This window comes from Penicillium lagena, assembly GCF_028827675.1.
Source record: "Penicillium lagena strain IBT 129212 chromosome Unknown utg000008l_segment0_segment0, whole genome shotgun sequence".
NCBI classification, from domain to species: domain Eukaryota; kingdom Fungi; phylum Ascomycota; class Eurotiomycetes; order Eurotiales; family Aspergillaceae; genus Penicillium; species Penicillium lagena.
Genome location: NW_026623229.1, coordinates 1,269,025 through 1,294,072, shown reverse-complemented (window position 1 = coordinate 1,294,072; position 25,048 = coordinate 1,269,025). Strand labels below are relative to the sequence as shown.

At 53.4% G+C, this 25,048-nt stretch overlaps 12 protein-coding genes across 12 annotated transcripts; 5 read left to right on the top strand and 7 right to left on the bottom strand.

Moving 5' to 3' along the window:
- Positions 1 to 177: 177 nt before the first annotated feature.
- Positions 178 to 1,713, bottom strand: lys1 (saccharopine dehydrogenase (NAD+, L-lysine-forming); the record flags this gene model as incomplete). Its single annotated transcript, XM_056983028.1, has 7 exons — positions 178 to 693; positions 748 to 923; positions 982 to 1,008; positions 1,070 to 1,310; positions 1,369 to 1,385; positions 1,496 to 1,576; positions 1,653 to 1,713. 7 exons carry the CDS (start codon positions 1,711 to 1,713, stop codon positions 178 to 180), a joined length of 1,119 nt encoding a protein of 372 aa, XP_056828522.1.
- A 472-nt stretch (positions 1,714 to 2,185) lies between these two features.
- N7510_011102 (uncharacterized protein) lies at positions 2,186 to 2,890 on the bottom strand (the record flags this gene model as incomplete). Its single annotated transcript, XM_056983027.1, has 2 exons — positions 2,186 to 2,790; positions 2,848 to 2,890. 2 exons carry the CDS (start codon positions 2,888 to 2,890, stop codon positions 2,186 to 2,188), a joined length of 648 nt encoding a protein of 215 aa, XP_056828521.1.
- A 314-nt stretch (positions 2,891 to 3,204) lies between these two features.
- Positions 3,205 to 4,452, bottom strand: N7510_011101 (uncharacterized protein; the record flags this gene model as incomplete). Its single annotated transcript, XM_056983026.1, has 1 exon — positions 3,205 to 4,452. The coding sequence occupies one exon, from the start codon at positions 4,450 to 4,452 to the stop codon at positions 3,205 to 3,207; it is 1,248 nt and encodes a 415-aa protein (XP_056828520.1).
- A 650-nt stretch (positions 4,453 to 5,102) lies between these two features.
- N7510_011100 (putative RNAPII degradation factor Def1) lies at positions 5,103 to 7,743 on the top strand (the record flags this gene model as incomplete). The annotated part of the gene is made up of 2 exons (XM_056983025.1): positions 5,103 to 5,394; positions 5,465 to 7,743. The coding sequence occupies 2 exons, from the start codon at positions 5,103 to 5,105 to the stop codon at positions 7,741 to 7,743; spliced, it is 2,571 nt and encodes an 856-aa protein (XP_056828519.1).
- A 1,245-nt stretch (positions 7,744 to 8,988) lies between these two features.
- On the bottom strand, positions 8,989 to 10,405 carry N7510_011099 (OSBP family protein; the record flags this gene model as incomplete). The annotated part of the gene is made up of 4 exons (XM_056983024.1): positions 8,989 to 9,771; positions 9,836 to 9,890; positions 9,946 to 10,271; positions 10,337 to 10,405. The coding sequence occupies 4 exons, from the start codon at positions 10,403 to 10,405 to the stop codon at positions 8,989 to 8,991; spliced, it is 1,233 nt and encodes a 410-aa protein (XP_056828518.1).
- A 908-nt stretch (positions 10,406 to 11,313) lies between these two features.
- Positions 11,314 to 13,067, top strand: N7510_011098 (putative MFS transporter; the record flags this gene model as incomplete). The annotated part of the gene is made up of 4 exons (XM_056983023.1): positions 11,314 to 11,681; positions 11,733 to 11,799; positions 11,851 to 12,084; positions 12,141 to 13,067. The coding sequence occupies 4 exons, from the start codon at positions 11,314 to 11,316 to the stop codon at positions 13,065 to 13,067; spliced, it is 1,596 nt and encodes a 531-aa protein (XP_056828517.1).
- Positions 13,068 to 13,205: 138 nt separating this feature from the next.
- On the bottom strand, positions 13,206 to 15,495 carry N7510_011097 (uncharacterized protein; the record flags this gene model as incomplete). Its single annotated transcript, XM_056983022.1, has 10 exons — positions 13,206 to 13,493; positions 13,545 to 13,628; positions 13,685 to 13,741; positions 13,793 to 14,031; positions 14,085 to 14,452; positions 14,501 to 14,660; positions 14,757 to 14,878; positions 14,945 to 15,145; positions 15,197 to 15,236; positions 15,300 to 15,495. 10 exons carry the CDS (start codon positions 15,493 to 15,495, stop codon positions 13,206 to 13,208), a joined length of 1,755 nt encoding a protein of 584 aa, XP_056828516.1.
- Positions 15,496 to 15,818: 323 nt separating this feature from the next.
- On the top strand, positions 15,819 to 18,547 carry N7510_011096 (uncharacterized protein; the record flags this gene model as incomplete). The annotated part of the gene is made up of 4 exons (XM_056983021.1): positions 15,819 to 15,854; positions 15,914 to 16,036; positions 16,097 to 18,136; positions 18,188 to 18,547. The coding sequence occupies 4 exons, from the start codon at positions 15,819 to 15,821 to the stop codon at positions 18,545 to 18,547; spliced, it is 2,559 nt and encodes an 852-aa protein (XP_056828515.1).
- Positions 18,548 to 18,881: 334 nt separating this feature from the next.
- N7510_011095 (glutathione S-transferase family protein) lies at positions 18,882 to 19,592 on the bottom strand (the record flags this gene model as incomplete). The annotated part of the gene is made up of 1 exon (XM_056983020.1): positions 18,882 to 19,592. One exon carries the CDS (start codon positions 19,590 to 19,592, stop codon positions 18,882 to 18,884), a length of 711 nt encoding a protein of 236 aa, XP_056828514.1.
- A 630-nt stretch (positions 19,593 to 20,222) lies between these two features.
- On the top strand, positions 20,223 to 21,873 carry N7510_011094 (methionine aminopeptidase 2; the record flags this gene model as incomplete). Its single annotated transcript, XM_056983019.1, has 6 exons — positions 20,223 to 20,265; positions 20,316 to 21,097; positions 21,150 to 21,413; positions 21,468 to 21,632; positions 21,680 to 21,766; positions 21,817 to 21,873. 6 exons carry the CDS (start codon positions 20,223 to 20,225, stop codon positions 21,871 to 21,873), a joined length of 1,398 nt encoding a protein of 465 aa, XP_056828513.1.
- A 1,525-nt stretch (positions 21,874 to 23,398) lies between these two features.
- On the top strand, positions 23,399 to 23,659 carry N7510_011093 (uncharacterized protein; the record flags this gene model as incomplete). Its single annotated transcript, XM_056983018.1, has 1 exon — positions 23,399 to 23,659. One exon carries the CDS (start codon positions 23,399 to 23,401, stop codon positions 23,657 to 23,659), a length of 261 nt encoding a protein of 86 aa, XP_056828512.1.
- A 554-nt stretch (positions 23,660 to 24,213) lies between these two features.
- On the bottom strand, positions 24,214 to 24,507 carry N7510_011092 (uncharacterized protein; the record flags this gene model as incomplete). The annotated part of the gene is made up of 1 exon (XM_056983017.1): positions 24,214 to 24,507. The coding sequence occupies one exon, from the start codon at positions 24,505 to 24,507 to the stop codon at positions 24,214 to 24,216; it is 294 nt and encodes a 97-aa protein (XP_056828511.1).
- Positions 24,508 to 25,048: the final 541 nt, after the last annotated feature.

Genomic DNA, 25,048 nt, shown 5'->3' with positions numbered 1-25,048 from the left:
CGCGTGCTCCGGTCTTACAGCAGTGTCTCATAGCAGCTGGAGCTACATACATTCCGATAAAATAGAGAGGAGGGTACTATATATATTGTGGATGAACCCGAGAGACATGAATACGCAACTTTTTATATAGGATGCCCCAATAATTCTATCAATGTACCATCAATTCTTCCTTGGAGTTTACGGCAGGGTGGCCACCTTCTCATTGAACAGGTCCTCGGCCTGCTGCCACACCCGCGCATTAGCCCGGTCGTTCAACTGAAGCAGACTAGGCAGCAGAGCCTCGCTGAACATCTCCGAGCTCTCCCGCGGGAGGAGGGACGGGAGGTGGTCGATGCTGATCACGCTGAGAGCCGGCCCCTGGGCGCTGGCAGGAAGGGTGACAGGGACAGTGGGCTTGTCGAAGGTGGTGGTGATATCGTAGATAGGGATAGGGTTGTTGGGGTTCGTCGTGTCAGCGCTCACGTCGCAAACAACGGACAGAGTCCGATTCGGAGAGGAGAGGCTCTCGACATTGACAAACGGAGGAATCTTGGATGAGAGGTATATGCAGTTGATAAAGATGTCTGCCTCCTCGATGATTTCCCGGAAGGGGCCACCCTTCGCAGTCTCTGCCATGTCCCACTGAATGATGTTGGACTCGGGAATCCCGGCGTCCTTGGCCAGTTGTACGGCACCCTTGCCACAGCGTCCCAACTGTACGAGATAGATCAGTATGTGACTCTCCTAGCACCCACTTGATAGACTTACGGCGCCAATAACAAGGACCTTGGGCAGGCGGCCAGCCTGCTTCTTGCCCGCCTCAAGCGACTCCTTGACAGACTGGACCAGAAGGTCTTGGTTAGCATAGGGGACCTCGCCGGGCAATGGCGTGCCATCGGGGTGCGTCAACTGCCACGCCCAGTTCTTGACCGCCAATGCAGAACCTATCCATCAAGTTTTAGTATCGTGCATTTCAACGTCGCGCGGTCCGGGTTTCCTTACCTGCATAACCAGCCGAGTATCCAAAAGCTAGAAGGGAAGACAGTTAGCCCAGCCAAGCCTGCATCTCGAGTCAATTCACTGTTCTTACCAGCCACTCTCCGTCCCTGGTCATCAGTCAGGAACTCCAAGTCCAGCAGCGTGCCCTTGCCCCGCGGCCACCGGCTCAGCACCTTCTCCCAACCTCCCTGCTGCTTGTAGCAGTGGGCAAACGAGATGTGGACGTGCTCCAGAGGGAAGTCATCTTCGGGCAGTTCCTTGAGACCGAGAATGTAGGCATCCTTGGGTGCATCGGTGACCCAGGACCCTTCTGCCACGAGAGGCGCACCGACCTATGATACGACGTGTGGTGAGAAATGCGGACGTTGGATGTTTCGTGAGGATGCATACCTTGGCGAATTCTTCGTCTGTATTTTGGCATGACTCATTAGCCAACTGCTCAATGCTCAATTCTCAATGCTCCATGCGCCGGTGTTCTCAAGTGGCGGTAAGGGAAGAAAGAGAAGAAAAAACTCACCGTCAAAGATACTTTGCGAAGAGCGCTCGATGGTCACCTGGTATCCGGCATCGATCAAAGCCTTGCAGGTCGTAGGAGTCACTGTCCCCGGAACGTTTATTAGCAGCCAATTCCTCCAACTGCTAACGGTTTTTTTTTGGGCGGGCAAGTGACTCACAGGCAGACCGGGCCTCAGCAGGCTTGGTTTCGGCGCGCAGCCAGATCTTCTGTCCAGACATGATGGGAAGGGAAAAGTTGAGAAAATAGCAAATCCGTTGAAATATGAATCAAGGAACTTTCCACTTGATCGCGAATGACACACACTTGATCAACTCAGGTGAATCGCGGGGCGGATCAAGAGTTGTTCCGCGCCGGGCGATCTGACTCATCCGAGATCGGAGGCGCACTAGTTAATGAGTGAACTATGGAAAAGCATAAATGGACGCACCCACTCTGCCCTGGGTGTTCCCCTTGTAAACGAATAACATGATGACCTCGTAAGTCATGGCTTATTCGTTTACATTATCAGACAGACTGATGAGATGCCGTGCTGAGGGGGACAATATGAATTGAGATAATGATACGAGAGTTGTATACAAATCGGTGAACAGCGAACGAGTTCATCGTTACCAGACTGGTGGTGAGTGTCCGAATCACTCAATTCCTCAATACGAATATCACCTCGGACCGACCGAGTATCTAGAATGCCCGTCAAGTACCGTTGGTGCGGCTGCGAGTCCGGCTGCCAATCCCATCGCTTGGAATGGCTTTTTTCAGGGCATCCTTGATCTTTTCCTTCTTGGGCCGACTGGTTTTCTTGGGCTGCCCATGATTCTCACCGCTTGTGGATGCTGCAGGCGCCGGCATGCCTATCACGGATTGGTCGGAGTCCGCGGTGTCGATCTTCGGCTTTTTAACTTCGGGCTCTTCCGGTCCCGCTGGGGGTTTATCTGTCCCGGACGTAGTGACAGGGGCCGCAGAACCTGAATCAAGAGCACGCTTCTCGCCCGTAGATGCCTCTTCCTTCTTTACCTCCGCTGCATCTGGAGCCTTTGTAGTCGTGGAGGGAGTAGCCTCTCTGCTAGGATCGTGTGATCCGGCGGGAGGTGTCGCAATGCCTGGGGTAGATCCGGCGGGAGGCTGTGCCATGGAGAGGGTGGAATCCACCCCCTCAGCAGGCTTGGGGGTCGTTGGACGGTTGACGATTGTCGCACCATCATCGGGCTTGTCGGCAGATAGGGGGCCACTGTCTGTCTGGGTGGTGTTCAATGGCCCAAGGACTGAAGGAGAGTGCTCGCTGCGCACCTGAGAGGTTTCTGCGAATCACTTCGTCATCAGCGGTGCAAGCGATTCAGACGGGCAAATCAACATACCGGACGCCGGGAAAGCCGATTGCACGAGACGGGATTCGGCCATGGCGGGGATGATGATGTCAGAAGAGATGGTAGATGGGTTGCAGAGTGAAGATAATGGTTGCAGCTGTATGGGGAAGCGAGAAGCTGGGCTGGAGGGAAGAAGCGAGGGTGGCGTGGAGCACGGTGGGTAGGCGCAACCGCTGACCTCCTCGGCCCCATCTGCGGATTCCTCGTCGTACAAGAACCCCCTAGGACATCACAACCATGAAAGCCTCGATCGCTTTTGGTTGCTTCTAAGCGATGGTCACCAATGACATCAGACACTCAAGCCGGCGTATGTAAGCATCCCACTCTCTGAGTGGAGCCGAAAGTAAATCATGTCAGACTCATGCCTAGGCGGTTGAGAAGAGATGTCTGCTCAGGCGACGCGTGGTAGTGAGGACCATCGGAGGGTTCTGAAATCATCTTGTCCGGGAGGAATGATTGAAGGTGTTGTGCCACGTATGTCGCATCTTTAATCTTCTCCCGATCCATCAAGACTTGAACAGCCTTGAAGCCGGTATCCAGAAACGCTACGCGCCGAGAATTTCTCCAGAACGGGGTTTTGTTATAATCCAGACTTTGCACATAGCGGATGAACGGCTGTGGATCTGGTTGTGTAGGATGACCGAGTGCCGTTCTCGCCGATAACAGGGAACCAGGAGTCAAGGTGGAAATGGCATCTTGAAATTCGTCGTAGATGAATGCTGGGATTTTTTCGGCCGAAGACGCCTGTTGCTCAGCGATTTGGCCCAGGTGAGCGCCACTGCTGATCAGTGTTTTTCTCGTGATGGGATCGGAAATCGACGAGTGCATCTGGCACACTTGCACGTAGTATCTTAAAGCCGAGCTCAATCCGTGTCCATACTGTCTCTCTGCTTTCATCCAATGTAGGAGAAGGAAATTGAAGGCTTGGTGCGCGGCCTCTGGCTTGATGGAGCCGTGGCCGCCGCCCAAGTCCTGCGCCAGGAGCATTCTCAGCCATTCTATGATGTTCCCGTGAAGCCCCTCCACAACCATGAATTTGGTCAACGGTGCAGTACAGCTTCCGGTCCGGAGAAGCACCTTCTTATCTTGCACGGACGACGCCGAAAACCAGTCCACCACTTTCGAGCCTGCCCGGGATGTCTTCATGGCCGATTTCACATCCTCGGTGACTTTGGTTTCGGCGCCTCCATGGGCCAGACGAAGCTGCGACTCCAAGCACTGGCAAATATCCTCGACTGTGACTAGACCAAAGGCAAACAGCTCGTCGAAAACCACCATCGGTTGTTCGGCTAGCCGGCGCTGCTGGGTCTCGCGGATCCCGATTGGCTGCGACGGCACAATTCGGAAGAGGGGGTTTTCGAGGATGTTTCGAAGATGCTGGCTGGTCGCATGGGCCGACGACTCGGCATGATTGGGAGTGGTTTGATCGTCATTGTGCTCGCGGGTGGAATCCGACGCTGGGTAGGCCCGATCGAGTTGGCGACGGAATGAGGATGTGAGGGCGTTGAGCAGTTGTTGAGACTCGCGTGGCGTGCGAGGCAGTGGCTGGTGGATCTTGGGCCACCCCTTGAACTGGAACACAAAGGTCCCTCTCATGATGATGATGAGTCGGTGAGAGCCAGCGGTGACTGATGATGCATCGAATGTGAGTTGGGGACGATCTGCCGGGAACGAGCGGGCGGTGAGAGAAGGAACAAAGATTTGGCAATGAGGCGCACAAGAGAAGGCTGGGCTCGGTGGTGGTGAGTTGTGAAGAGGGCTGGCAGGAGGTGATTGGGGATCAATGTATCACTGTAGTTAGTTGAGATGAAAGCAGAGAAGAGTGACCAGGACCTCCCCCAGTACCTACAGACAGCGATGTAGGGAGGCTGCACCCAATAGGCGCCACTCGCTAAGAACGGGCAGAGCGCCAAGGGAAGAGCAACACAGCTTGCCGTTCCCTTTCTCGCTCTCTTCCTTCTTCCCTTCCCTTCCTGCTTTCTCTCCCCCCAACTCCAACAAACCCATCCATTCTCCCATCCATCTTCTTTTCTTTACCTTTTTCCTTGCCTGTGTTCTGGCTTCGATTTTGGCCCTTGTGCCTGTGGTCCCGGTGCTAATCCTCTTTTGCGAGGGTGCATCGAACTCCTGCCTCTCCACCAATCTGAAATTCCCGCCTTCAAACCCTGTCCTCCCTTCCATCCAACTCCATCGCGACCAGATCCTGATCGCTCGATTCCTCCCGCACACCTTCCAATTTTTACACCATGTCTGAAGTACAGAGTCGACCCTCCGCCTCGCGTGGCAGGGTATCCGCCCGCGGTGGCCGCGGTGGTTTCAGCTCCAGAGGTGGCCGTGGTGGCAGCAGCAGATCCGCAAACGCTGACAGCTCAGACGCCCCATTCGAAGAAGGAGAGATCGCTCAAATGAAGAAGAAATACTCGGATACTCTGCCCATGCTCAAGGAGCTATTCCCTGACTGGAAGGATGAAGATCTCGTCTTCGCATTGGAGGACTCAAACGGCGAGCTCGAAGAAGCGATCGAGCGCATTACCGAAGGTCGAGATCCCTTACCCTCGCGCGACACCCCATTGCTCAACTCCAAGGATTTCCGCTGACTCGCTCACAGGTAATGTATCGCAGTGGGGAGAGGTCAAGAAGAAGACCACAGAACGGGCTCGTCCCAAGGCCAAAGAGGTCCAGAGCACCCCGACCGAGACGACTGCCGCTTCCGCCCGTGGAGGTCGCGGTCGCGGCGGTCTCGAGGCCCGCGGTGGACGCGGCGCTCGCGGAGATCGTGGTCGTGGCGGTCGCGGTGGCCGGGCAGGAGCTCATACGAACGGGACTCGTACGGAGAAGCCGGTTCCTACACTGGCCGGTGCTGTAGAGCCCGCAGCGCCTGTCGCAACCGAACCTTCCACTACAATGGCATGGGGAGAACCCGAAGTGGAGCCGGTCACTGCAGAGTCGGAGCCCAAGAGCAGCGTGATCCCCGAGGGCACAAAGAAGGGGTGGGCTAGTCTGTTCGCCAAGCCTGCACCTGCTCCGCCGCAAAAGAAGCCTCCAACCGCAGTGCCCGCTCAGCAGAAGAAGGCGCCTGAACCGGTGCCGGTGCCCGTTGCTGCCGCTGAGAAGACCCCCGTTTCGAAGTCCTCCCAAGCTGCTGCCCCCGCCGTTCCGATGACAAGCGTGCAGCCTCCCATCGATGACTTGACGGAGACAAACCTCGGGCAAATTCCTGATGTATCCGCTCCCGCCCCGACTGCGACTGCAGCTAGCACAATCGGTAGCGGCATTGATCCTGCTCTGGCCGCGTCCGGTGCTACTCCTTCCCGGGTGTCGTCATCTGGCTACCCGCCCAGTGCATTCAAGCAAAGTGGTCGTGTGCCCGGCTTCCAGCGTCGCGTGATGGAGCAGCAGCAGGCTGTGGTCATGCCTGGCAACCATGCCGTGGACCGTGCCGCGGTGCAGTTCGGTAGCATGGGACTCAACGGTGACGCGGTCGATGTTGATGAGAACCGCGAACAGGCCGAGACCCGCGCTCAGCCTCCGCAGCACTCGCCTGTCGCTCCCCGAGCTGCTCTCCCTCCTTCGACTCAGGTACCTGGGGAGGCTGCTGGAGTTGCGCGTCCTGCCCCCGGCCTTCCTCCAGTACCCCAGGGCTCTGCCGGCGAGGCCGCTTTTGCCGACTTTTCTCGCTACTCCGAACCCCAGAAGCCCTTCGACCCCTTCAGCCAGCAGGTGAGCCAGCCCCAGCCACAGATTCAAGAGCCCTTCGCCAACCAGGCCCCCGTTCAGCCGACTGCCACCACGGGCAGCGAGTATTCTCCTTTCTATGCTGCCGACCAGCAGCGTTTCCCTTACAACTACTATGGTAGCTACGGCCAGTCTCAGGACGCCAGCGCTGGCCCTCGCGCCGCCCCTGGATTCGGTGTTTCCGGCGCTGAAGCTCAGCCTGGAATCCCTACCACACAGCCTCCTAGTCGTTACGGCCCCGTGGATGCGACCAACAGCGGTCACAACACCCCGAACCCGACCTTGCCTGCCGCCACACAGACTCCGACTGCCCAGCACATGCCGGGCCAGACTGGGGCCCACGCTTACGGCTACGGCTACCCTTACTACTCCAACCCTCATTATGCTTCGTATATGAACCAAATGACGCAGCATCAGCAGCAGCAGTATGGCCGGAGCCGTCCGATGTATGATGATGCTCGTCGGTATGACGAACAACAGCAACAACACTACATGCAGCAACACAACACGCAGTATGGTTATGGCAGCCAGTACGCTCCGTACGGCGGCAAGGGAGGCATGTACGGCCAGCCACATGGCGGCTACTCATACGATCAGTCGTCTTCCCCCGCGAATGCCGGCAGCTTCAACCAGTCCGTGCCTGGTCGCGATTCGGTCTACGGCCGTACCGGCTCCGCGCAGCCGTCTGACAGCCAGCCGTCTGCGTCGGGTGCCAATGCATTCGGCTCCGGCATGTCTGATGTCTTTGGACGCGCCCAGTCGGGTTTCGGTCAGAACCCGCCTATCGCTCAGCAGCCCCCGGTGACTTCGGAGGAGGCCAAGGGCTTTGAGGCTCCCAAGGCTGGTGGCCCTAGTCCTTCCCTTGCCCAGGCCAACCGTCCCGGCTCTGCAACCAACAGCGTCCCTGGACAGCCGCAAGCGCAGTCCGGCCTGCCCCCGCTGCAGGGCCAGCAGGGCCAGCAGGCCTTCGGCAGCTATCCCCACCTGAATCCGCAGTACGGCGGACTCGGCGGACTCGGTGCCCAAGGTGGTGCGGCGGCCACGCAGAGCCACCAGCAGGCCTCTGGCTACGGCAACTATGGCGCCGGATTCGGGAACTACTACGGTGGCAACTCTGGCCGCGGTGGCTGGGGCGGCAACTACGGCCACTAAACAAAAATTTGTTTACTTCCCTCCGACCAACACATATGGCGTTGCATTTGCGGGTGATTTGAAAGGGCGGGTTTCCTGTCATCAACTGGACAGATAGAACCCGAGAAAAAGAATTTCTCTTCATCTTTCTTTCCTCAACATCTGTGTAATCTCTACTCTCTTCTGGGAACTTGGCTGGGTCTTGCCTTTGGGAAACTATCTGTGTCTGCGTTTTTGTTCGCTTGCCATGTTGCTTTCATTATTGCTCCTACTGCTCCCCCGCTGATGCGGTCTGTATTAAATCCACCCATTCTCTCTCGCTAGGTTCCTCGCTACCTAGCTCGGCCACGGTGTCAAAATTCGGGATTGTGTCATTTGCCGCGAAAGACGGGTTGTTTTTGTTTTGTCCTTTACTTCATTTCTCTCTTTGTGTTTCTCCTTTTTTTATTTTTATTTTTTTCTCCTGTCCTCTTCCCCAACATGTGCAGTATCGATCGATGAGTATGACGATGGATGATGGTTTGCTGAGTCTGGTAGAGAGGGTGGATTGTTGCCCGACGCGCTTGCCGAGTGCGCTGGGTTTGCCAAAAGTGTGATGAGTTATGGGCTTCTTCTGCTATCCTTGTAAATGCTCTCGTAGCTACAGTTGTAAGCTGTCTCCGTAGGATCATCGCTGGCGCGTGCCCAATTGCCAGATTGGGCTAGCGGAAGATACCAATGAATGTATGCCTTGGTTTCATCTGAACTCGACTGGTTCCGAACTGGATCAGGAATTGCTAAATATGAGATAATACAGAAGCTTCGGGTTGAACTATACACCCACCCTGGCAAAAACTCGAAGTTGGTTGACTACCCTTGCGGAGATATATGTTTCTCTCATGTGAAGAGCTATTGCTTCACTTAGTTGGATATAGATACAATGTACCTCAAGTATTACTAAGTAGTAGATACCCAAACACCGACAGCCACAAGACGTAATAAACGATGGCATATGATTAGATGCGCAAGTCAAGCTGCTCGATTTCCACCGGCAGAGAGGAAGTAAGTCAAGAGGCCAGGCCTCGCCTGAGACTTAAAAAGAAAAAAAACTATATACAATCGAAATGTGCAACTTCACGCGGTACAAGACATGAAACACAAAAGCCAATTCTATGCAAGCAAGCAGATACTGATTCGTGGACGGGTGACGAGTCATCCCGTCGATCATCTCTAAGCCAGAGAGTGTAAATGCAAGCTGGTTCCATTAAATGAAACGCAGCATCACCCTCACTCTGTGATGCCCAGACCCTCGCCACCGGTTTTGTGGTAGGGCGGGCGGGCACCCTCTGCCTTTTTGGCATCGAAGCGCCAGATACCACCGGTCTTCTCGCCATCGAGAGGGAGATCTATAGAGCGAGCCAGACGCAAGAATTCGGGATCATCGTCTTTCTCCTCGGTGCTGGTGAAGAAGCGGCGCTCCCACTCGCGGCCCTCGGACTTTTCGATGCGACGCAACTCGCGCTGGCCATTCTCGATGCGCGACTTGGCAATCGACACGGCGTCCATGTCGCCTTTTTGGATCCCGGCTGCCACATCGCTCCACGCACGGCGGCTCTCGTACAGATCTTGTTCCTCCAGCGGGGCCAAGGTAAGCGGGGTGGTCGTGGACTCCTTGATGGAGAACTTGTCGACGACCTCCTTGGTGCGGGCGTCCTTGATGGTGAACGAGTCGGACCACTGGCCGTCGACGGTGTACAGCGGCTTCTTCTCGCCCTCGCTCGCCTTGAACAGGCTTGCGCTGAACGTGTTTTTCTTGCCGCTCAGCCAGCCCTTGCCCGAGTAGTCGATCTTCGCGACGTAACCAGTGCTGCTGGCGATCTTTGTTGTCTTTTCCAGCTCCACGAATGGGGTGCCGTAGACCAGCGATTCGATATGTAGGCTCGGGAGCGTGATCACGTACTTCTCCTTCTCGTCGGATCCGGGTGGGGTGAGTGTGAGGAAGGCGTGCCCGATCTGCTTGATTTGGATCGTGGTGGAGAAGGATGCCTTCTGGGCGTTGTATCCTTGCAACTACATTTATCAGGGGCTCCGTCAGTGGCCGTCATTTAAACAGATATCTCGGTAATACACTCACCTCAACCCCATGTTTCTCATTGCGGATCGCGTATGCCGTAGCTGGGGGATGATGACTGTTGACACACACCAATGAGTACTTCCCTTGGACGATAGCGAGAGGCTGCCTACCTGACTTGCTCACTGATCAAAGAGGTCTCGCCCACGTCCGAACCGCCATCCCACTTGCCGATATACAACTCACCGAGGAACGGATTCAGTGGCTTCTTCTCGCTCCCGAGCTTCTCGCTACGGCTGCAGTATTGCTGGTGCAGGGTGCTGAGGAACCACTTGAGGACCAGCAGTGCCCGCTTTGCGGGATCCGACTCCTTGGCCGGGGCGACAAAAACACTAGGGTGTTCGGCCCAGTACGCAGAGTACTCGGTGAGGGAGGTAGAGGAGAGGATGAAAGGCGGAGCGGTCAACGACGAGAGGTCTCCGTTGAAGGAGGCGATGGACTAGACAGTCGTCAGTGATTATTCCGCCAGTCCAACCGTGGCGGGTTGGTTGCTTGGTTGCCTACCTTGAGGAAACTCGTCCACGAGCCCTTACTGTGGGCGGGCACCCCAGCGCCGGCTTCTTTTTTGGACATTTTCTTCTATTTTCTGTTGAGAATTCCACCCAGGTTGTGGAGAAGGAATGTATAGTTAGTTGGTTGGTTGGTGGTGGTGGTGGTGGGGAAGTGAAGACGAGTTTGTTGGCGGTCAGGAGGAATTACGTCATCGGCGTCAGGAGGACGATCATGTACTTGAACCCTATTGACAACAATAATAATAGATCACAAATGTATTGACAACACCCTCATACCGGAGGCAAAAAGAGGATCCTACGGCGCCTGATATGTCTCAGATTAGGCTCTCTGTCTGCTCGACAGTGGACCTGGCCAGGCCATGTGTCGGCGCATTCGCCCTTGTAGGCCTGGAGTCTGTGTGCCATCATTGATGCCTATCAGAATGTTCATGCTCTGATGGAATAATGAGACTCACTCGCAGAAGTAGTCTGTCTGTTCTCCTAACATACTCTCCACTGTTCAACATTAGCCCTAAATGCGCGGAAAAATGAAATCTCTATGGGCCCGGATTCTTTTCCGAGTTTCTAGTTCCCATTCGGCTGTGGCAACACTCCCTCGCGCTGTTCATTGGGCCTGGTTGCGCCTAAATCGGGGCACGATGGACCCTAGCAGACGACGATAGCAGGTTCTCCGGCTGGACGAGGCAATTCGCCGAACGCTGAGATTTCGTTTGCACTGCTGCGACCACTCGCCCCGCTGCCGATCCTCGGCAAAAGATAACGGACGCCGACGACGGTCTTGCGGTCTTTTCTTTTCTCGTGACTCAACTTTATTCTTGTTCAATGCCATTCAATAATTGACGTTTCAACGTCGAAATCAGCCTCGGGATTGTATTTTAGTGAGCGCGGAAGCCCTCGAGCATGAATCTGGAGGAACATCAACCCTGAAACATTGCCTCTATTTTCTTTTTCTTGCATGGCCTCGCAGCCATGTCGTCTGTGCATTCGTCTGTGCATTCGATTTCCAGTATCGAAGAAGGGTCATCACATGGCGAAGAAGTACAAACCAGGAGAACTCGGTCTCAATCTCAGCCAGTACTAGAGGCAGCAAACAGCCTTCACTTGGTACAGAGCCAGGTCTCTCATCATGACATGCCCGTGAATGATGAATTCCACGAGGTCGACGCTGAACAGTACCTGCGCTTCTCACCAACGCGCAAGATTCTCATTGTCTTTGTTCTGTCGGTTTGCTCTTTCCTAGCACCTATCTCGTCAACCTCGATTTTATCAGGCGTTCCCGAGGTCGCCAAGACCTACAACACTACCGGCAGCATTATCAACGCCAGCAACGCATTATAGTATGTGTGAAATCAAACACACCTCCATGGTTATTAACTTTCCTTTTGCAGTCTCGCTTTTATGGGCATCAGCGCACCCTTTTGGGGCCCCTTCTCGCAAGTGTATGGCCGTCGGCCGGTGAGCAGCACAATGTCAAGTAAATCATCAAAATACTGACCGCTGGACCAGATCTTCCTAACGAGCTCATTTCTATTCTTTGTTTTCAGCATTGGCACCGCTCTGGCACCGAACCTGCCGGCCTACTACATCTTCCGCGTCCTGACTGCGTTCCAGGGGACATCATTTCTGGTAGTCGGCAGCTCTGCCATCGGCGATGTCTACGAACCACGAGCTAGAGCCACGGCGCTGGGATGGTTTCTCTCGGGCACGCTCATTGGGCCAGCCTTCGGCCCATTTCTTGGTGTTCGTATATCCCCCTGGCACTTGGTCCGCCACGTTTTCTGATTGGTGATACACAGGGCGTGATCGTCACCTTCTGCTCGTGGCGTGTAGTCTTCTGGCTCCAAACGGCCCTGGGCGGCTGCGGATTTCTGCTGATCTTCTTCTTCTTCCCGGAGACATACCCGCACCTGGATAAAGGTGAACTGGCTGAGCAGACCACCGCCCAGAAAGCGAAAACCCTCTTCCACCGTGTTTCGCCTCTTCGCGTGGGCATTCTTCTCTTCACATATCCGAACCTCTTCTTCGCTGGACTAGGCGCCGGCGCACTTGTGTGGAACCAATACTCTCTCCTCACACCCATCCGATATGTTCTCAACCCACGATTCCACTTGACTAGCCCGATTCAGTCGGGTTTGTTCTACATTGCACCCGGATGTGGATATCTGGTGGGAACGTTTATGGGAGGCAGGTGGGCGGATCACGTCGTAAAGAAATGGATCAGGAAGCGCGGCGGCATACGCATCCCCGAGGACCGACTTAAGTCGTGTCTTGTCTTCATCGGCCTGGTCATCCCCGGCTGCATTCTGATCTATGGATGGACAGTCGAAAAGGCCGTCGGTGGGATTCCCGTCCCAGTACTTGCCATGTTCATTCAAGGTGTTGCTCAGCTGTTCTGTTTCCCCAGTCTGAACACGTATTGTCTGGATGTTATGCAGTCTACAGGCCGTAGCGCCGAGGTCGTAGCTGGTAACTACATGTTCCGCTACGTCTTTGCCGCGCTCGGCTCGGGCATCGTCCTGCCTGCCGTTGAGGCTATTGGTGTCGGCTGGTTTAGTACCATTAGCGCCCTGTTTCTGATCTTCTCCGGCGCCTGCGTCTGGATGATCACCATCTTTGGCGATGAGTGGCGTGATCGTATTGACGCCAGGAGACAGCGCAAGGCAGAGAGACAAGCTGGCGAGGAGCCCGCCCAGCAGGAGACGGAAAAGAAGGTTGATGTCTGAGGCAGCCATTCTGCCAATCTTTGGGAAGACTGATTTGGTTGGATATAATAATCTTAGAATGAGTAACGACCACAAAAACACGCGTATCAAGCTTAAAATCAATGATACCTCAAAGCCTAATCTGATAGACACGCTCGCCTATGCACTCGTATTGCCTTTCTCAGCATGCCCATCTCCATTCTCAGTTGCTGGTGGCACCTGTCCCTTCACAAGGGCGTCATGACTGAATCCCGTCTCCGCCACAACACGATCCACCTTCCGCGCCTCTGTATACCGCCTGGCATCTTCGCGGCCCTTCTCGACATTCACAAACCAGATGACAATTGTGGCCCCGGCGCAGATGGAAAACAGGAATGGGAATCCCATCCAATTATTGTTGGTATCGTTTATGATGGCTTGGATGACATTGGGACCGATGATGGAGGACTGGAGGCGTCAGCAAAGAACATATGATAATTACAGAAAGATGAAACTGACAGCACGGTTGGTAATGCCAAAGAGGGCGAAGAACATATTGTCGTATCCCCGGGGCATGAGTTCGCTGATCATTGTTTGTGCGTACTGTTTGGTATAATCATTAGAGATGTAGCTGGAAAGAATGGAGAAGTAGAGTTTACCGCGTAGTACGGGGCTTGGAAGAGCCCGAAAACGACATTGTAGAAGTAGAACTCCCACTAGGAACGAGTAAGCGGCTGAGATATCTCTAGTTGTTCAACAATACATACCCGATTATGATATCCGATTCTGGTAGTCCACAGTCCCAGCATGCCCCAGAAGGGAATGAAGACACTGAAGAAATTGGTCACCAGGAACATGGTTTTGGTTTTAAACTTGAAATATTTCTGGATGTACCAGAAACCGAAGGTTGAGGCAATCGAGCAGACAGCTTGCGTGATCCCAAGATAAGTGAGCTGCAAAAATGAGAAGGAGATGTAATCATTTTGAATGATGCTGACGAGTGTTCCTGATAAACGGCTTGAGTCAATTTTCACTGAATGAAGCGATCAGTGATCTTACCGGTGGTATTGAGGCCATCTGCAAGTAGAAAATAGGCGACATAATAGATAAATGTCTGTGGGAGAGACCTGACCTCTCGGATAGCTAGCCAAATCTGCTTGAAGCCGATGGTTGCGTAATTTGAACCCTTTGGGATCTTGGGACCGGGTCTCTTTTGCTGGAAGATGAACCACCAGATGCCGAGGACCACCCAATCTAGACAAGCGTCAGATGAAAGCCAAGTAAAAGGGTGAAGGGACGAACATGAATTGGTCAGGCACAGGGCCAGATTGTTGGAGTATTGGTCACTTTGAAGGGGGAGGAGGACACTCAGATTGAGCACCAGCGTGAGCAGGTATCCAATATTGCTGTGTGCAGTGGATATATTGCTGTACATGGTTATAAATAGGCCCCGTATAGAGCAGTGAGTGTATTACCTGATATGGTTTCTCTCCAGCGATTCGATTGCATCGTACTCTTCCTGGTCAATCTTGCCTTCTCTCAGATCTTCCTCACGCGCCTTGCGCACATGCGGCATAAACCTCGCTAGACGAGGGAACACTGCAGCGTAGAACACGAGTGTTGCGCCGTAAGATACTGTAAAAGTTAGCGTTGTTGTCAATCATGTGTCCCTCTGCGGGGCTTGCGTCGCCAGGGCGGTTCATAGACCTGGTGAGCGATCGATCAACATACTGTATGCAACAACATACATTCCCATAGCTGCAGGCCACTGGGAAGGCCGTTTGATGGCCATCATTCCGTACTGGAGAGCCCAACACACCACGGTAAGGACTAGAAGAAGCCATCGGCCAAATCTGGTCATTGGTACGACGGAAGGTTAGTTTCTGTATTGGCGTTGATGAAGAATTGTGTATACTTACGAGCCGTAGTCGGCCGCGCTCCCTAGCCAAACGAATATCACCGTCATAAAAACAAAACAGAGGCCGTTGGCGATCAGGACCACCGAGGAAATCGCTCGCGTGCCCCCGGCCCAGGGTACCACGCAAGCCGAGGTGTTGGTGCAGGGCTCGGGCGGATTCGTGCCGGGCTGAAATCCAGACTTGGTTAGAGCCCACTGAAAGCTGGCAGAGATGTTAGTTTTGGGCCATTTGCTTTGCGCGTCGGCTACCTACAGGGCCTGGCTGTAAGATCCCGGGCCGACACCATTGTCCCCTGAATACCAACACGACCCGGTGTCAGCACTATCCACTACCCCGGGATTTCATCGGATCTTACCGTTATAGTAGAGGTAATATGCCCACAGCTCTCGGCGCGTGGTGGTCGGCTGCTCATAGGCATCTTCGTCGACCCCGAAAAGCCGCTCATACTCCTGGAGAGCCGGTGGGTTCTGCGTCACCTCGACGGCCGCTCCGTTCTTCGATGCATTGCTCCTTCGCCGGGTAGGTTCAGGGTCGTCCTGGATGTCGGCCATGATTGAACTGAAAGACAAAGAACACGAGATCAAGGAGACACTTGATTTATGCACCAAAGCCTACCCCGCATTCCTGGGATTCGCTCCCTTTACTTATCGGGGACAACTAGGACGCCTTGCACAGCCTAGTGACAGTCCGGACCGAGTCTAAGTTGTTTAGCAATGGGACCTAAGCTGTTTAGCAATGGGACCTAAGCTGTTTAGCAATGGGACGTTGCATCAGATCCACAGGTGGAGCAGCCACGATGGGCCCGAGCTGGGGATAGCGACATCCCCTTATCAACCAACTTCACCTTCCCGGCAATCAGGCTTGAATAGACAACATGGCGGCGATAGACCTCCAGAAGCAAGTTGGCCAGGTATGATGCTTGTTCAACTTCATTGCGGCAGACTCGCCCACTCACCGATGTCTGTTTAGTTATTCGCGGTCGGATTCCATGGCTTCACCATCAGCCCGGAGCTCAAGATCCTGATCCGTGATTACCACATCGGAGGTATTGTGGTCTTCGCACGTAACATCCAAGATGCCGCACAGCTTCAGGTAATGCAACAACCTCGCTGGCTTTCCACTCTTTGAATGTCATCGCTAATATACCCGCAGGCCTTGACACTGGATTTACAAAAAGCGGCGCGGGAAGCCGGTCACAAGCAACCTCTATTTATCGGTATTGACCAGGAGAATGGACTGGTGACCCGAATCTCTCCTCCGCTCGCAGCCCAGGTTCCAGGTCCGATGGCGCTCGGTGCCACCCATGACCCGCACTTCGCCTACGAGACCGGCAAGGCTACGGGCGAAACTCTGAGGTTTTACGGGGTGAACATGAATTATGCGCCCGTCTGCGATATTAACTCGGAGCCACTTAACCCCGTCATTGGAGTCCGCAGCCCCGGCGATGACCCAGACCTCGTGGGAAGATTTGCCTGCGCGGCTGCCCGGGGCCTGCGAGAGCAGAAGGTTGTTCCTAGTGTCAAACATTTTCCTGGCCATGGAGACACGGCGGTGGATTCTCACTATGGTCTGCCGGTTATTCCCAAGTCGAGAGATCAGCTGGAACGATGCGAGCTCATTCCGTTCCGACGAGCTGTGGCTGAACAGGCCGAGACAATTATGACCGCTCATATTTCTCTGCCAAAAATTGATGACAAGCTCCCTGCTACGCTTTCGCCGGAAGCATTGGGGATCCTGCGAAAGGATATGGCTTATGATGGTATGGTGATCACGGATTGCTTGGAAATGGACGGAATCCGGGCTACGATCGGTTCAGAACAGGGCTCGGTGCTCGCATTGAAGGCTGGCAGTGACAGCATCATGATGTGTCACACGTTCGAGGTGCAAGTTGGTTCTATCAAGAAAGTATGCGAGGCGGTGCAGTCTGGAGAGATTACATCTTCACGCTTATCGGATGCCTGTCGACGTGTCGCAGCTGTGAAGGACAAATTCCTGAACTGGGAGACCGCACTGCGACAGCATGACCTGGCAGAGCTCAGTGCGCTTAACAGCAAGGTATCTGCTGTTTCCCAGGAAGCGTATGAGCACTCGGTGACGCTCGTCCGTGACGATGCTGCCGCTCTGCCGCTATCGAAAACATCGAGCATCGTTTGTCTCTTTCCAGGAGCTGGAACTCCCATGGGAGGTGCCGTGGATGGAGAAGGCCTTGGAAGGCAAGGTGACTACGACGCGACTCCATATCTCAACGCCCTTCGACTTTACAATCCAAACGTTGTTGAAATTCAGTATGGCGAAACAGGTCTGTCCGCAGAGCAATGGAAGCTTGTTGAGGCTGCAGATTCGGTTATTTTCACCTCAATGAATGCCCGAGAATCGCCCTACCAAGAGAGACTGGGCCACGAGCTTCCTCGGCATGTTCGCTCTCTAATAGCTATCGCTCTTTGCAACCCGTACGATTTCCTTGGATTTTCGGACTTGAAAACATACATCGCCACCTATGAGCCAACTCTTGAAGCATTCTCCGTGGCTGCAGGCATCATTTTCGGAACTCTCGCGCCAAAAGGCTCCCTTCCCGTGGGACCAAAGGCGTCGGCTCAGCATGCGGCAACAGTGGCCCCATTTGATGCCGAAAAGGACCTGGATGCGATGGTCAATGTTTGGACAGCAGCACTCCCGACTTACAGTCTGCCTTCCGATAGCTTACGCTCCCTCATAGCCCAGCCCAATGCTCACCACCATGTGGCACGCGTTGGCGCTGAGCTGGCAGGGCTCTGTCTTGCATATACCAACTTCCACGGCGATCCAAACACCGCTTACATCGCCGCTGTTGCCGTACATCCTAAATACCAGCACCAGGGTATTGGCACCGTCTTGCTGGCCGAGATCCGCGCTTATTTCAGAGCTCAATTTGGCTTCAACCGTCTGAAACTGAGCAGCTCGTTCCCTCGGTTCTGGCCCGGGGTTCCTCGAGATCTTCCAGAGTCTGTTCAGGAATTTTTCATCCATCGTGGCTTCCGACTCAGTCCACCTGGCGCGCGGTCTGTCGATCTGTTCCAGGATATCCGGAACTTCCAAGCACCCGAGAAGTACGTCACACGTGCGCAAGAAGGTGGCTTCTACTTTGCACCGCTCCAGGCAGAGGACTATGAAGCGTGTCTGGTAGGGCAGCGGAAGAACTTCTCAGACAAACCGGTACGTACGCCAAAGATTTTTCGACATATACGCTAGCTAATCATGATCCAGGGCTGGGTGGAAATGTACGTCAAACTACATCCAAGCGAGTACCCCTCGAGCGTGATGGTCGCGTTCGACTCCCAGGGTCAACAAGTCGGATGGACACTGATGCTTGGGCCGTCCGACGTGCTGAACAAGGCCTGGGCATTCCCGCAGATCTGCGGGCCTCAGACCGGCCTCATTGGTTGTGTGGGCGTCGACGCTGCCCATCGCAAGTCGGGTATTGGCCTGGCGCTACTTTGCCATGCCATTGAGGATATGAAGAAACGAGGTATCGAGGGTATCTTTGTGGATTGGGTTGCTCTGGATGGATGGTACGAGAAAGTTGGGTTTGAGGTCTGGCGCAGCTACCGGCCTGGTGAGATATGAGCTTTTCGTTGGAAAGGCAGTGTTTTGGTCCATTATTGTAGTGCATAGATTAGATGGTGGTTGTCTCGTTGTTTTAGCAATGCATTGATAGTCCACATCAATAGAACCAGAGCTTTGCATTCTCGGATTTGCGATGTCTAAGCGGAGATACCATTCTGCTGAGCTATACTCGTCTTGAGTTATCTCATTGGTTCAGCCCAATTCGTCAGGGTTGTTTTCTGCTTCATTATTTACTTGGCAATCCCTGCTCAGTGCACAGGCAAGTCCAGAAACAATCAACAATTTGTCCCTTCATCACCATGTTGATAACAAATACACATCCAGCGAAATCCGCCTAATGCTTATCCGAGTTCGTCATGGCATCAATCTTGGCCCGAGAGTTCCGGAAAAACTCTACCTTCTCCTCATAGCTCTTGGTAGACGGCGGCACATCCACGCCCTTCTTCACTGCAGCGCGTGCTCCGATGTTCTCATACCATTTCTTCAGTGCGGGCCATTCACTCAAATCAATACCGAGCGTGATTGGTGCGGACTGGACCCATCCGTAGTTCGCAATGTCGGCAATGGTGTACTTGGATCCAGCCAAGTAAGGGCTTTCCTGCAGCCGGGATTCCAGAACCGAGTAGAGTCGCTTCGTCTCGCCCATATATCGATCGATTCCGTAATCGGAGCGCGTCCCAGCAAAGACGCGGAAGTGGTTTGCCTGGCCTTGCATGGGCCCAATACCTCCCATTTGAAACATTAGCCATGACAGCTGCTCGATGTACTCCGGCGTGCCTGGTGCATAGCTGATCTTGCGGTTGGTGTCGTATTTATCGGCCAGATAGAGCATAATTGCGCCGCTCTCAAACACGCGCTGCGAACCGTCCACGATGGCAGGGATGCGGCCGTTCGGGTTGATCTTCAAAAACCACTCCGATTTCTGAATATTGGTGCTGATGTCAATTGGCTCGGTCTTGTAGGGAAGGCCGAGCTCCTCCAGCGTAATGGAGGCCTTGATGCCGTTAGGGGTGCCCCAGGAGTAGAGGGTGATGTCGGAGGCCATGGTGGAAAAGGAAGATGTCGCCGGGAAGTTGACAGTCGAGGATAGTCGGGAGAGTCGAGTTGCAGCCTTGATAGATCCAGCACCGAGGAGAGTGCGGGAGAGCATGGAGGGTAGAGAAGTGATGTCCTCTTTTGTCCTCTTTGAAATAGAATCATAGACGATGGTTCCATTTGTCAGCTCCGGATCGATGACGTGACCTCCTTCCTTGCCGTCTCACTCATGCGATCTAGAACTTGACAGCTATCAATATTCCAAGGTCGCTGTCTAATGTTCCGGCTTTGACGGTTTTCATTCATCGGGCTGATTCCAGCGTGGAAAGATTATCGGACGAAGTATATTATCCTGCGATGACTATAACAAGCCTATATATATCAACAGGCCGAGATCAACATTCAACCGTTCCATTAGGATTATATTGCAACGTATACCTTTCACCAGGAATTCTAGAAGCTTAAATACCAAGATATCCTAAGCTATAATATTGATCTTGATTCGATAATCTAATCCTCTCCGTACCTCTCTAAGAATGGCCACACCGCCTTGTTCCCGCATCCAAGGGCTCTCCCGACCTCCATTTTCCTCCTCATCATCCAACCACACTCATCACAGAACCCACTCATTCATGTCGCAATGGGCTCTAAGACACCCGAGCACGAAAGCCACACTGGCGGTGGTATGTATCCTTAATCTCAGTTTCTTGATTCGTGGACTGACTTCCAGCAGATGAATCGTCAAACCCAATCAAGTCCAATGCCGCGGGTGGAGAGCCGCGCGGAGCTCATCTGTCCCGGGACGGCGATGGCAGCCTCGGAGACGACGACGGCGATGATGACGGCGATGACCACAATACGGCCGACACTGCCACCGTGACGCTGACGTCGCCTTTGACTGACGCCTCGAAGAAAAAGAAGCGAAAGAAGGCCAATAAGAAGAAGAAAAAGCACTCGCAGTCATCGCCACCCCGGATCCCTCTGAGCAAGCTCTTCCCAACTGGCCAGTACCCAGTGGGCGAGATCCAGAGCTATGGATCCGCAGTTGTCGAAAACACAGCTCGCACGACAGCCGAGGAAGCCCGAATCCAATCCCGCCGCCATCTTCAAGATGACAGTTTCCTCAATGATTATCGTAAAGCAGCAGAGGTGCATCGTCAGGTCCGCCGCTGGACGCAGGAAAGCGTCCGTCCAGGCCAGGCCCTCACTGATATTGCCGTGGAGATCGAGGATGGCGTTCGAGCGCTGCTCGATAATGCCGGCCTTGAACCCGGAAGCTGTCTTGCATCCGGGATGGGATTCCCCACAGGACTCGCGCTGAACAATTGCGTTGCGCATTACACGCCGAATCCTGGCCAAAAGGAGATCTACCTGCAAGCCAGCGATGTCATGAAGGTTGACTTTGGCGTTCATATCAACGGTTGGATTGTGGACAGTGCGTTTACAATGTCCTTCGATCCGACCTATGACAATCTGCTTGCTGCGGTGAAGGATGCAACAAACACTGGCATCAAGGTTTGCAGGAACTTATTCTCAAGATTGAGCGCATGACTGACATTCGAATTAGAATGCCGGAGTTGATGTACGCATTAGCGATGTCAGTGCCGCCATCCAAGAGGCGATGGAAAGCTACGAGGTTGAGATTGCCGGCAAAACCTATCCTGTGAAACCTGTGCGGGACCTCAGTGGACACAATATCAAGCAGTACCAGATCCACGGTGGAAAATCGATCCCGTTTGTCAAGACCTCTGACCAAACCAAAATGGAAGAAGGGGAGATTTTTGCCGTTGAAACGTTCGGGTCGACTGGACGTGGACGCTTGAGGGATGGGGTATGTTCCCTTTCTTGCTTCATATCGGAAGGCACACACTGACCTATTTTTCAGCCTGGTGTCTACGGATACGGCAGAGACATTAATGCTCCAAAGCATGTGATGTCTCCTCTTGCGTCGGCTAGATCTCTTTACAAGACGATCAATGAAAACTTTGGCACGATTGTATTTTGCCGTCGTTACCTCGAGCGACTTGGTGTTCAGCGTTACTTGGCTGGGGTAGGTGCTCACCTTACACTCATATATCGTGCGCTGACCGTCTTTAGATGAATAGCCTTGAATCCATGGGAGTCGTGGAGGTCTACCCACCTCTGATGGACGTTGAAGGGTCATATTCTGCACAGTTTGAACATGTATGATCTTCTACTCTTTTCCAAAGGTGTACAACGCTAATATTTTTTAGACATTCTTGCTGCGCGAGACAGGCAAGGAAGTCATGAGCCGCGGAGATGACTACTAAGGTCTTCTACCCAGTATGCAACACAATATGTGTGTTTGAACTCCAATCATCTTCCATTTAGTTATTCCTTCACATTTGCCGTTTGATGTCATCCAACATGGCTTGTTCATGCGTTTCTGATTACGGTTCGGACTATCCAACATAGTCTCCAGAAAATCCAACTTGAATCACACTCTTTTAACCATTATCTTTTTATTGAAAGAGTAGACCTAGACCAACTGTAAGGAACGGATGTGAACACCCAAGATTGAGCAATGGGTTCTTCTGGGCAGGGCTCAATTGCTCCGCGTTTCGAACACACCCAAACACCAATCGCTTGGAATTGCGGGTATTCCATCAGGCCAAGCCTTGAGTCCAGTTCCTGCAGGCAAGTTATCGCTTAATCTTGCTAGAACTGTGGGGTTACACCGCCGAATAGGAGTGTCAGCATCCACTTTGACAGTTTTCTTGAAGTCCCGTGGAAGGCAAGTCAAACACGAAGACCCTTCCGATTATGATCCCGAACAGCAAATCCTGATTCTGTAGCGCCTTCCACACTAGATCTTGTGACGGGAGACCATTGATCCAACAATGCATAGGGCCACTTGAGCATCGGGCGTAACGACAGGATCTATTTACCAAGCCCCCAAAGCTTGTGAATCAAAGATACTCCTAGCTAATAAGGCCAGGCGCTGTTGCGTTGGGATGAGTCCTGAAATAGCTATCGGCAAGCGTGACTTTTCCCGAGTATGAAGGATTTCGTCGAAACACTTGAAAAGCTAAAGAAATCCTGTGCGACGGATTTTCCAGGCGCGTCCTGGTCGCTGTTATGTTTTGACGAGGATTAAGGCTAACCCTTGTCGATGTCAGCTCCTTGGCCCGGCATTTGAGATGATCATCTTCTCGAACCCTTCCCGTTTCGCGTGCATGGCCCCAAGGATCTGACATGAAACAGATAGGGACAAATAATAATAGTAGGCTAAGATGGAAAGCCGCACGAATAACACAAGTCGTCCTCTACTTATTTTTCTGGTCAATACCCCGGCCGTTCTATTATTGTTCCCTAGATATAGGTCGTAAATCCGTACTATTGTGATGATCAGTTGGGGTTTGTAGGGACTCGTCTTCCTCGTCACTTCGTAGAGTCATCATCATGTTCGCCCTGGGGATTAGTGATACGTTGAGTGTATTCTTCCTCCAAGTCCATCAAAACTGGAACAGTCATGACTTTGTAGAGCATTCCTGTCGCCCCACAAGGCCTGGCGGAAGAGATGGCGATCCCCACATGGTTCCAGGCCACGAGGAGCTTAGCGTTGCAACCCCCGGAAAAAAAAAGAGAGAATGCTCACGCTCAAGCCGCGCCGAGCCGAGTCTGCCTTTTTGTGTGGCAGCTGGCCGAAGACGGTAGCGCCGTGTCGTGTAGTCAGTCGCCGCTTTGGGCAGCACACGAGACCTTTGGTTACATGCTGTTGGCATTGAAATTTAGGTTTAATATTGGGATCTCGAAGACGGTTGCTAGCATCAAACACAACAAATCAATATTTCCATGGACGCCAACAAGCGGAGCACAGTTGGAGATGCTCCGCTGGTGATCGAGTCTGAGAAGTTGTTCCTGCGGTCGTCAGAACCCCCAAGGAAACTGACATTGAGATCGACACGGAAATGTTCAACGACCTGCTTTGCCGCCATGATTTGGGAGCAGCAGGAGTTCGTGGAGAAGGGAATCCCATTTCTTTCTCCTCCTTTCTACCGCTCTCATCGCGATATCGCTAACCCGCCCGTTAGTCTAGCTAATGCAGCAGGGTAGCAGCAAAAGTACTACGTCATCAGAAGTGCAGAAATAGAATGGAAAGGGGAATTTAGTGGGAATACACTACGTAATTAGTACATATGAAGGTGAAGCGGCGAAGGACTAGACCACGATAAAGCATGACACTACTATTAGTTACATCGCGGCAGTTAGTCAGTACTCCAGATGAAGGTGTTTTCATGGGGCAACACATCCCCGAACCGACGGGCGGGCAGGCCTTTGGGGGAAAGTGGGTTCCTCGGCCAACCCCGTGGAATGCAAGTACTAGTGCCGGGGCCGAGCCATCGCAAATTGGCTACTCAATTGCAAGGGTTGCCGGTCCCTGCTTCTGGCCCGAATCTGTCTGGGCCGAACCTTGCCTGGCCCGAATCTCCCAATTTTTAGCTGAAGGATCCGCAACCCCAGATCTCCCAACTTGCCCATTTCTCCAGAAACCGGGGTCCCGCGAGAAAATGAGAGGGTCATTCATTCATCCCAGTGTGCCTTTGTCCTTTGGTACTGTACATATTGTGTGATTTTGGCCGGATCCGATCGTATTACGCAGCCTAGACCTAGTACTGCATGCCTACGTAAAGACGGGCGTAAACCTTGTTCAGGATTCGCAGGCGGTTTAGCCCATTCCGGATTAGTCCGGCAGCCACCGTGCGCCCCAGTGGCTTGTCGAGCGAATCACAGCCTGCAGCCGGGTTTGCTTGGTTCAAACAAGACGACGGGAAGTTTAAACAGCGCACTAACGGTTGATAAGCAACCCAAGGCAAGTGTTCCACGACCACAGTGATGTACAATACAGCCCCAGTGGCCCTGGGAACGCCACAGGCAGAATCGAACCCCAGAGCGGCGACCATGACGACGGGACTCTATCCGCCGTCTTTCCGCAACCAGGGGGGTTTCTTTCTTTTTGGAGCAAAGGTAACATGTGGCTACCCCGGCCGGGGTCAATCGCGACACATGGTGGAGCAGCGAAACCGCGTGGACCAGCATTCTGTCTTTTCGATTTCGGGTTTAATGAGGGTTCCACTTGCTGCCGCGTGCCTCCTAAGAACAAACCGAAAACGATGGATACACTGCTTAATCCCCTCACTTCGCTCCGACGAACGGAGCATCCGGTGGACAGTCTAGTCAGGGAGAAAGCCGCGCGAGTCCTAAGGATCGCCCCAAGAACCTTTTATGCAGGACGTCTCGCTCAGATCGCGAGACTGGCTGCCAGGATGCCGAAGCCTTGCCCCAAGGTTTAGTAGAAAACTATCGCATGGCTCGAGGGGCCCCAACTTGAGACTTTTGGCTTTTCCCCATGGGCAACAACTAGCCCCCTCCCCACCCCCGTATGTATGGGTCGTGCCCGTTTCAGGAAGTAGATCGAACCCGGACCCAGTGCCCCGGCTAAGA